General features: G+C 32.0%; 2 protein-coding genes across 4 annotated transcripts in view; both read left to right on the top strand.

Annotated features, from left to right (window-relative positions):
- LOC111393654 (ER membrane protein complex subunit 7 homolog) overlaps positions 1-550 on the top strand; it is a 3,843-nt gene extending 3,293 nt beyond the window's left edge. For all 3 annotated transcript variants that reach the window (XM_023019300.1, XM_023019301.1, XM_023019302.1), the window contains exon 6: positions 188-550. In XM_023019300.1, the coding sequence (XP_022875068.1) occupies positions 188-258 (71 nt within the window). In that variant the 3' untranslated portion in view covers positions 259-550. The remainder of the gene's footprint in view (positions 1-187) is intronic.
- Positions 551-8,878: 8,328 nt separating this feature from the next.
- Positions 8,879-10,386, top strand: LOC111393655. Its single transcript, XM_023019303.1, has 3 exons — positions 8,879-9,295; positions 9,590-10,166; positions 10,258-10,386. The coding sequence occupies exons 1-3, from the start codon at positions 8,900-8,902 to the stop codon at positions 10,272-10,274; spliced, it is 990 nt and encodes a 329-aa protein (XP_022875071.1). The 5' UTR covers positions 8,879-8,899; the 3' UTR covers positions 10,275-10,386.
- The last annotated feature ends 327 nt before the right edge of the window (positions 10,387-10,713 follow it).

Here is a 10,713-nt window from a genome sequence, read left to right on the forward strand (position 1 = left end):
CTCTTTTTGACACTAAATTGTAAAAAAGTTATGGTTACTAGTGTCCACACTGGGAATACTAACATCTGGTATAGGCTGTGGGGGACATTGACCGAACTCTGAATCATTCTTTGTTTTTGTCAATGAGGATTCAAAGAGGATATGAATCACTCAGAACAACATTGTTCCTGTTTTATATGCTGCACAGATACGGAGGAAATGAAGCGTGCACAGGAGGAAATGAGAAACCAAGGTACTCCCTCTCTCGCAAACTTTTAGCAGGAGCGCCGAGGACCAGTTAAACATTGGGTCTAAGAATGACAAAGGCATTGTTGTCATTTGCCACAAAATTGAACAAAAAACCTTAAGAAGTTTTTTTTTTTTTTTTTTCCTTCTCTAGTATCAGTTTTGAAAAAATTTGCTATTAAACGAAGCCCCTTTTGTCATCTGATGCTATATTACATTCAGAAAACCATTAGGTTCTCTTTAGCCTACCCATATCTGATGTATTCAATTATTTTCTGTTCCCTACTACTTCAATTCTAATAATGCTGGATTAAATTTTGTGCGAGGGTACTTATGCTAACGATAAACAAACTTTAAGGGCTTGATGGGGATCATGGGGTAAGAGGGTATAGTCGGACTGCCTTAGAAAGGATGGAATGAGTAGATGTTAGAGTTTGATCTTCTTTTGGTATTGAACTTGTTTCGTCTTTGGACATATTTGTTATGCAGTATTACACATTGTAAACTAGTCTTGATTTCCTATTTAGTCCTCTCTATACACGCCCTGTTTGATGTCTATTACAAAAGGTTTTTTCGGAAAAATAATTTTTGGAATAGTAATTTTTTTAGAAAATGTGATTGAAAAAATTTTGGATTTACATATAAAATAATTTATTATAAAAATGTGATTAAAAATGATTTTTTTTCTTGGAAGTGGTAGACAAAAATAGGCTCTACCGAACATGCAATGAAAAATTGTTTTCCAAAGTGGACCGGGTGGAGCTAATACTGGTCAATTTTGACGTCTAAATGCACCACGTGGCTGGTTTAGATTGCCTGCATTTTCCTACCTGACATGGAGGAATGCACTAATGATACTAACAGATAAACTCAGCCACTTTGATATAATTTTTGAGTAAGACTACAATTCATTTTCACATTAAATTATGAAAACAAATGATCAAGATGTTGAAATGCATAATGCGTGGCAATTCATTATTGTTGAGCATCAAGCATTACAAGCATGAATAAATAATTACACTTTTTTTTTTAATTTTTAATATTTTTTAAATGTTCTAAACTCATAAATAAATAAAATAATGCATTATTTGAACTTTATAAATATTTTTAACAAAAAAAAATTACTCAAAATCATAAATACTATAATTATGTGGCAATCAATTCTTGTTATTAGATTAGACACAAATACCAACTTTAAAAAATCATATATCATATCTAATTCTTTATTGATTTCAATTTAATCTCATCTTCCTTATTCAAGTCATTTTTCGTATTATTCAATGCAAAATCATCTTTATTTGGCTCCTTCATTCCAAATCAAGAATTTCTATTACTTCCTGTAGATGATGAGATATCATTATCAACATCTTCCTCAAAATTACAATAATCAACAATTCAAGATTGTGAATCACTAGCACCACTTGCCAGTAAAATTAGAGGAAATTCGAAGGAGGTGGATGGGATTCTTTTTAGATACTTTTAATTATACGAAAATTTTGTTTGTTTTTTTTTTTAATAGTCCTTATAGATTTGGATTAATTGATGTTTGTTGGCTCAATTTACCTTTTATTTAAATTATAAAAAAGGGTTGGACTTTGTTAGGCTAATTTTGATACAATTTTTTACACAAATGTGTGCCAATTTGAATTTTAAGCATGTGTATGCAGTTAACGAAATGTGTTGACCACATTATCCCACGCATATTCTATACGCAATGTGTTTCGAAAAAACATAGAGCATATGCAAATTTATGCGAAACATATGCGTGCATTTTAGAAGGGGTAATTGGCGCAAAACGTCCCTACCTTTCAACTTCATTGTGTAAAACGTCCTCACCTTTCATTTTTTGACATTTTTGCCCTCAAATCAACCTTTCATTGCGACGAAAGTCCTTCCGTCCAACTCCCGTCACTTCTGCCGTTAATTAAAGAGAGGGACTCAATTTCTTGCTGGTCAACAGGGGTAAAATCGTCCTCACCCAACTGAACCCTTCTTCCCGCCTTCTACGTAGTCCACATAGTAACAGTAACTGGAAAATGGGTGTGAAAATACTTTAAATTATTACATTAAATGAAGGAAAAAATGTCGTGAAGAACATATATGGGCTTAAACAAGCCCTCAGGCAATGATATTTGGAATTTAATTCTTTTGTATGGACTTTAGGTTTTATGAAAAGCAATTATGATTCTTGTCTCTTCTATAAGGTTTAGGTGGGTCTGAATCCATTTATCTGCTATTATATGTAGATGATATGTTACTTGCTTGTTATGATAGAACTGAAATTGACTCTGTTAAAGCAAAGTTAAAATCTGAATTTGAAATGAAAGATTTAGGACAAACTAGGAGAATTTTAGGAATGAAGATAGAAAGGGATAGAAATAATTGCATATTAATGTTAAAACAAGGTTATTGTGTGAAAAAGATTCTTGAAAAATTGTCTATGCTTGAATGTAAACCTGTTTCACTTCCTATTGCAAATCGTTTTAAATTGTCCAGTGAGCAATCACCTAAAACTGATGATGAATTTAAAAGAATAGAAAAGGTATCGTATGCTAATGCAGTAGGTTCCATTATGTATCTTATGGTCTGCACAAGACCTGATTTAGCCCATAGTATTAGTATCTTGAGTAGATTTATGGCCAATCCTGGTGAAACTCATTGACTTGCTATGAAATGGATGTTGAAACAATGAGATGGATGTTGAAATACTTAAAAGGTTCATGTGATTTAGGTTTAATGTTCAAAAGAAGTAATAAGGGGATAATATTAAAGGGGTATACAAACTCTGACTTTGTTGGTGATTTAGATAAAAGAAGGTATACTTTTGCTTACATCTTTACTTTGTGTGATGGTTGCATCAGCTGGAAGTCTCAGCTTCAAAAATTAGTTGCATTGTCTTCAACTGAAGCTAAATATATTGCTGCCTGTGATGCAGTAAAAGAAAGTGTCTGGTTAAAAGGTCTATTGAATGAAATTGGTTTTCAAAATGATTCTGTTGTTATTTATACAGATAATCAAAGTGCAATTCACCTTAGTAAAAATTCAGTATATCATGATAGGACCAAACATGTAGATAGAAAATTTCATTTTGTACGAAATCTCGTTGAAAAAGATCTGATCAAGTTGGTAAAAATTCCTACAGAATTCAATCCTTCTGATCTGGGAACTAAGGTACTGCCTTTAAATAAATTCAAGAACTGCTTGAAGATTTTGAACATCACTTGAAAAGAAGTGATATTTTGAAAATCTAAGCATTATTATTTGCAGAATTGCACCGACTTAATCCTTTTTCTTTTTATAGGTTGTGAGAGCAAATGAAACCATGAGATAACTCTCCAATTTAATAGAGGCCAAGAATTAATTCAGCAAGGTGGAGGCTATTAAAGTTTTTGGGCTGCCTCACTATCATTCTTGGCCAATTGGACCGTCCAATTGGGCTGGTTCTATTTTGATAAACTGCAAGATTTAGTAAAATCGTGCTTCTTGAAATAGCACCTTATGCCTCTCTTTAAGGGTTAATATTTGCCGTCAACGTGGCAACATCTTGACCCTTGGATCATGACCTTTGGGCTGGACATTTATATACTTGGTCACGCATTTTCTTTGACCTAGTGTGAGCGAGACTTCTGGGGTCTTTCGTCTTCGTCTTCTGAGTGCTAGAGTTTTTACTTGAAAAGTTCTGTAATCATTCTTTGTGAAGTGCAATCTCTTTTTCTTTGTGAATCAATGAGTGCTTAGTGCAATCTTTGAGATTGTAACGTGTGTAGGTTATAGATCTTGTAAATAGAGAGGCTAGAGAAATACTGAAAAAATCTTCGATTTCTTCGAACATTTGTACTAAGTCTTGGTTGATATTAGTGGATCTTCAGCACAATCTCGTGGTAGATGTTCAATGGGTGACTAAGTCTAACGACTGAACATCCGGGCCCTATTTTAGGATAAAAACATATCGCTTTGTCTCGTGTTCTTTTAATTTTTGCAAACTTTATAAATTTGTTTTTACAAATCAACCATTATTCAAACGATTCTTAAATAACACTTGTGCTTCTGTTGGAAATTGGAAAGTGTGATTGGAAATCGGAAAAACATGCGGAGATGTGGAGGAAATCTGGGGAAAGATTTGGGTTAAGGTAGGTCTTTTTGCCTATGGAATTGGGAGAGCCGCGTGACTGTGTAAGAGTGTAAATTTAAAAAAGACATTTCACGTATATTGCTTTATCACAAATACAACACTTTTTTCAATCTGTATGGCTGTAAAATTTTAACTTTCATTAACTAATAATCAACTTCTAGTTACTGGCATATACAATGAGCTATAAAAGTAATGCGAAGCATAACCTTGAATTTTTGTCCAATTGCTTGTGCTTGGTACGTTTAACTATATAAAAATCTCTTTCTTTCTCGACCGCGAGTCACTTTTTCCTCTATTTCTACTCATATGATAAAAAACTCGACAATAATCCTCCAAGCATCACAATTTTGATGGCATATTTGCAAGAATATGTTAAGGGATAAAAATTCCAAATCGGTTTAATATCGAAATATTGATCAACTTAAAAAGATCATGGACTTCTCTACTTAACAAGGTTGACTTTATTAAGATGGACCCCAAGTGCTAACATAGTATCAGAGCCACCCCATGAATTTCAAGATTGGTCTGTTCAAATGAGCAACTATCTTGAGTAGGCCTATTAAGGGATGTGTTATCCTATATCGATTTAATACCGAAATAAATACCAATTTATAAAGATATTGGGTTTCTCCACTTAAAAATGTTGATCTTATTAAGATGGACCCCAAGTTTTAACATGGTATCGGAGCTCATTAAGCTCCAACAAGCGATTCGATCCGATTATAAGTCTCAATTAATGAGCAACGGATTGTAAGATTGGTCTGCTCAAACGAGCTACCATCTTACAAGGGCATGTCAAGGGATAAAAATCTCACATACTCCTCTTAACAATGTTGACTTTTTTAAGATGGACACCAAATTTTAACAAAATCATGCTACTTCTATATTTATTTTCACATATTGTTTTGATAGATCCTGAATTGGCATGTATCTTGGCTCTTGAATTGAATTTACTTATTCAAATCAAGGACCAAATGCATTTCACCACCACATCTGTTAACAAATGTGAAAACAAATATGTACAAGTAGCTTAGTACTTGTTTAGTAGAGATTTTGTTAATTGATTTTTTTATCGTTGGAGATAAAATGGATCTTACTTGTGAGAGAAAAATTTAAAAATGACGATTGTAATAGTAAAATAACGATCAAAAAATTAATTTTAATTGACTTTTTAGTTGTATTAGTTATTTGCAATGTTACTATGTTTACATTTTAACTTAACAATATGTGTACATGTTGTACTACTTGCAGATTTATCTAGATGAAATTTGAACTTTGATTTGTGATTTGTCTTTATTTGATCATGACAATCAAAATTTATTGTAGATTATTATGAAACCTAAAATTGGGGAACGATGGACCCATGATTACGGCTATTGTTCAAAAGTATTGATGTCCTTTTGCAAGATTCCTGCTGATACTCGAGTGTATTTTTATTTTTTATTTTTTATAGGTAGAAAAAGGGTTATATTAGGCCCCAAAATGAGGCCGAAAATATGGACCCTTGTCACGCTAGGGCATCTTCACATTAAAGTTTCAATAGTTAAAAGACAAATTCACATTAAAGTTTCAATAGTTAAGACAAACGTGCTTATTAAGTGAATCAACGATGATTACTTTTCAAAGAAAAATTTGTGTTGTCTTTCGTGTTATGTAGGCGTCTAAAAGTTCTTTTCTATTCGTTTGATGTTAAATCGTTTCATCTAAAAGTTTAAATTGTTAAAAATCATCAAAACATAATATTTGGGTCTCAAATCTCGTCGCTACCAATGAAAACTGTGCATATATTAAGACTCATTTGACATGACTTTGCTTTTTACTTTCTGGTAGAGAGTTTTTAGAGGAAGTCAACTTTATTTTCGTTTGAAAAATAATTTTTCAAAGAGAGTTTTATCTCAAAAGTACTTTTAGATGAAGTCGCATTTGCCTATTTTACTCTAAAAGCCTTCGAATTAAAAGAAGCGCTTTCATAAAATTAATTAAACGGGTCAGAAAATAACTTCTGGATCTCAAAAATTCATTTTGACTTTTCAAAAGTTATACCAAACGAGTCCTGACTATTTAATTAAAATAGACTAGGTTTATGTATGAGAATGCGTGTTGCAGACATAAAGACTATATAAATTTATGTTTTGTGGTCTTTAACCTACTCCGTCACATGCAAATCAGATTCATGATTTACAAACATTTATGAATCAATTATATATGCACATGCACGTGATCAAGTGATTTATTGCAATCAAATACGGTGGCGCCTAAGTGCCAAGTTAGGCTGTCAACATAAATAGTTAAACTTGAAACTCACCCAACATCCACTAGTAATTGTCAAAACTAGACGCGCTTTCAAAAGCAATTTGTTACAATCAATTGGATTTTGAATCTTTGATTCATTATCTTTTAAGCTGTTACTACTGTTTTTAGGTACAACACGATTTACAAATCACGACTACGCTAAAATGTTAACGAATACGCTAAATCACGACTCTTGTTTTGACCATTATCACACGCGGATTGTTCAGGACATAAAAGTAACGATAAGTTTATAATGTTGATTATATTCAATTTATCGTGTAGTCTAATTCAAAATTGATAATTACCTTTAAATAATTATTTATTTCAAGTATCTTTAGATAACCTACTTTTTACATAAAAACTTATTTAAATTTTCAACTTTGACTAATACAAAAATTGTTTACTTAAAAAAAAACTTATGCATCATGTTGTTTTGTCCAAGTATGTCCTTAATTATGACATTTGATTTTTTTTCACTAACATAATAATAGTCATTTAAACCCCAACTCTTTTTGTGTTTGGCATGGTGCATTAATGACAAAAGTGCCCCCAATTTTTTTAGTAAAAGCCAAACTATAAGATAAGCCTATGAACATAATTCAACCTCCCAAGTCACCATTGTCTTGAATTGGGACAATCTTTTGGGATTTGTCAATTTAATACAATCTAATTTAGTATACTAGTTATCACATCGTGAAATATATTAGATAAGATTAAAGAAGAGAGATGTGCATATGAAGTACTTGTCTATTATCCTTCTTCGTCGACAACAAGGATTAAACCACAATGAAACTTTTGTGTTTCTTCTTCACTCCCCATTCCAATGTAAGGTGAGGACGTTTTACACAATGAAGTTGAAAGGTATGGACGTTTTGCGCCAATTACCCTTTTAGAAGAATGTGTCTAGGTAATCAACAATCCATTTTCTTTCTCCAAGTGGAAATTAATTAATTGAATGGACAAACCAAGACCCCACCGGTTAAGACTATTATTTGGTCTAAATTGTAATCATTTAAATAATCTATTACAAATAATTATTAATTGAAAATTAACTAGATAAATAATTAATGTGTTGTCTAAGCCAAAAAGAAAAGAAAAAGGAAAAAGAAAATTCGTTAAATGACTCTAAAAGTAGCCACAGTATTTTCTAGATCTACCGTATGAAAAGTTGACTAAGAGACATTTGCTGTAGATATGTAAAATTAATTAATCATACAAAAAAATCTCTTTGATAAGGCAGATCTATAAAAGATTCCTTTTGAAAGGCCCACAACTTTGAAAATCTGATCATGGTTCAATTTCAACCACTTAATGGAGTGGTTCAATTTCAACCGTCCAAAGCTTATCCACTAAAATAAAAGTTAATAAATGTATGGTTGATAACTTGTAGGTCTCATGGAATGTGGTTAAAAGTATTTACTAAATTTGACTTAGATTTTAATCAACTTTTTAATTGAACTAAACATGGGCTAAATTTATGAGAAACAATACGGATATAGCACCTCATGCACAAAACTAACTTATAGATTGTCTTTTATTTTCAGCTAATAATTATGGCTTTCATGATTTCAATCAACTACATACAAATTACAAAAATTTATTGTAGAACTGTTGTATTAATCATGAATTGAGACAATAGGAAATCTTGGGGATTTTCCTATCATTTTCCATATAAACTTAGAAACAAAAAGACACACGTAGATTTTGGAGCTAAAATTTCGAGGTATAATTAGGTAATAATGAAAGGAGAAATTCAGATCTATTTCTATTGTGATGATTTAGTCAACAGCACAATGAATATGTCTTGTAATACAAATGAATAGATACAGTTTCTCTAGAATGACATAGCTTTCCGCAATCCAGTAATATAGATAGCATAATGGATAAATTTTGGCTGACTACGACTAATTGAACTTCGCAGGTCAACTTTCCTAACATGGAGTGTATAGATGTTATTCGATTGGATTGTATAGTAAAGCTAATTGGTAAGGAAATGCAAACAACATCTCTGCGTAAACTAACAATTATTCAGGTGATGTTTTTGATGAATTTCTGGCCATTGCAGAATTTGATTCAATTCAGTCACTGCAAAGTCTTGAATATCTTCGCGTGATCTGTTGTGAAGCATTTCAAGTATTGTTTGACTTTGAGGGTATGAAGGGCACTAATGACAATGCAGAAATTAATATGCTTGGTCGATTAAAAAAATTGGAGCTGATCAAACTACCAAAATTGGTGAACATTACAAGGATGGTTCCAAAAGGAATTTGCGTCTTCCAAAATTTAACAAAACTCCATGTTTTTCGTTGTGAGAGCTTAAGATACTTATTTTCGCATTCTATAGTTAACTCACTTGTGGCCCTAGAATATTTATCAATTAATTATTGCAAAGCACTGGAAGAAATCATTGGAAGAGAAGAAGAAGAAAACACTTCAGAGACAAGAAACATTGTCATGGATGCAAACACTCCATCAAACCTCCATCACTTCACACAAGTTGTTGCAATGGATGCAAAACGAAATGGAGTTATCGATATGCTTGAGTTCCCAAAACTAAAACGCCTCGTGCTTAATGATTTAAGCAATTTTAAAAGCTTCAGATCTGAATCAAACAACGATGGCATTATTCGAACTTTGTTCAACCAGGTATAAATCCTTCCTTTTCTCCGTGAGCATATTGCCATATTTGTTTTCGAGTCCGTGCATGTAAATCGAAGAATCAGACAAATTATGAAAATTTCTCCAATTATTTTATAAAGAACAATTTATTAACATTAGAACAAAAATATTAGTCTGCCATTTATTATAAATCAAAAAAAAAAAATGTTTGTTACAATTGACTCGAACAAAAACTAGTACAGAAAAGTATTAATTATTATATACGAGATAAAGAATTATGATGTTAGCGTCATGGCTTACACCATTAAGTGAATTTCACAGGTTACATTGCCTAACATGGAGAAGCTACGCATTTGGGGATTGCAGTATATAGTAAAGTTAGTGAACATGAGGGCAGAGAATTCGAGTAAATCATTACAAAATCTTAAAAGACTTGATGTAAAAGACTGTAAGTCACTGGAAGTGCTGTTTGACTTTGAATGTCTAACAATTCCAAAAGATCATCGTGTCTTTGAGAATTTGACATCAATTGTTGTTAAAGGTTGTGGTATCTTAAAGTACCTATTCTCACCTTCAATGGCCTATTCTCTTGTGGCTCTGAACATTCTAGAGGTTTCAAATTGTGAATCAATTAAAGCGATTGTTGGAAAAGAAGAAAAAGGCACTTCAGAGATCCAAATAGTTGAAGCAATGAAAACTAGAGTTGTGTTTCCTAAGTTGGACCGTCTACTACTCAGGAATCTTTCAAGTATTCAAATGTTTTGCTCTCAGAACTGTGAACTTGAGTTCCCTTTATTGGAGGACTTGATCATTGAAAATTGCCGTATGATGAGAAAATTGAGTCCATGGCCAGTAATTGCACCAAAGCTTGATATTTCCGATTTGTTAGATAAGGCAGGTATGTATGTGTTCTCGATCCCTATTTTACTTCTTCTACTTTACTTCTATATTTGCTTTTACACTATTTATTTGGATTCTTTGTTTCTCAGGCAGCTTGGAAGATTAGGATCAATTGTGTGACAAATAAAAATTACTTGAGAAATATGAAGTTCTTTATTTCCTAGGTATAAATCCTGATGAAATTATTTCTTATCTATAAAATATCTATTTAAATTCTACTGATTAAATTATTAAAAGTCGTGTAATAATTATTCTTAGTCTTATTTGAAATGCTCGCAATATACAATGAGTGGTTTAATTTCAAGCCTTCAAATATTTTTTTTATGTTAAATAATTGATTGTGCATGGAATATTCACCAAATATTAATATATTCCCTCGTATAGTAGCCATAAAATATTATTGGTATGTTGAGCACGACCCCTGCCCTCAATTACTTCTTGTCCCTATTTTTCTATGCGTTCAATTCCAAGTTCAGAGTATCTCCTAGTGGCTATATTTTTAAAGTGCAATTTAGTCATAGTGGAGATTATCTTTATATTTACAG

This window comes from Olea europaea, chromosome 4 (genome assembly GCF_002742605.1).
Source record: "Olea europaea var. sylvestris chromosome 4, O_europaea_v1, whole genome shotgun sequence".
Lineage (NCBI taxonomy): Eukaryota > Viridiplantae > Streptophyta > Magnoliopsida > Lamiales > Oleaceae > Olea > Olea europaea.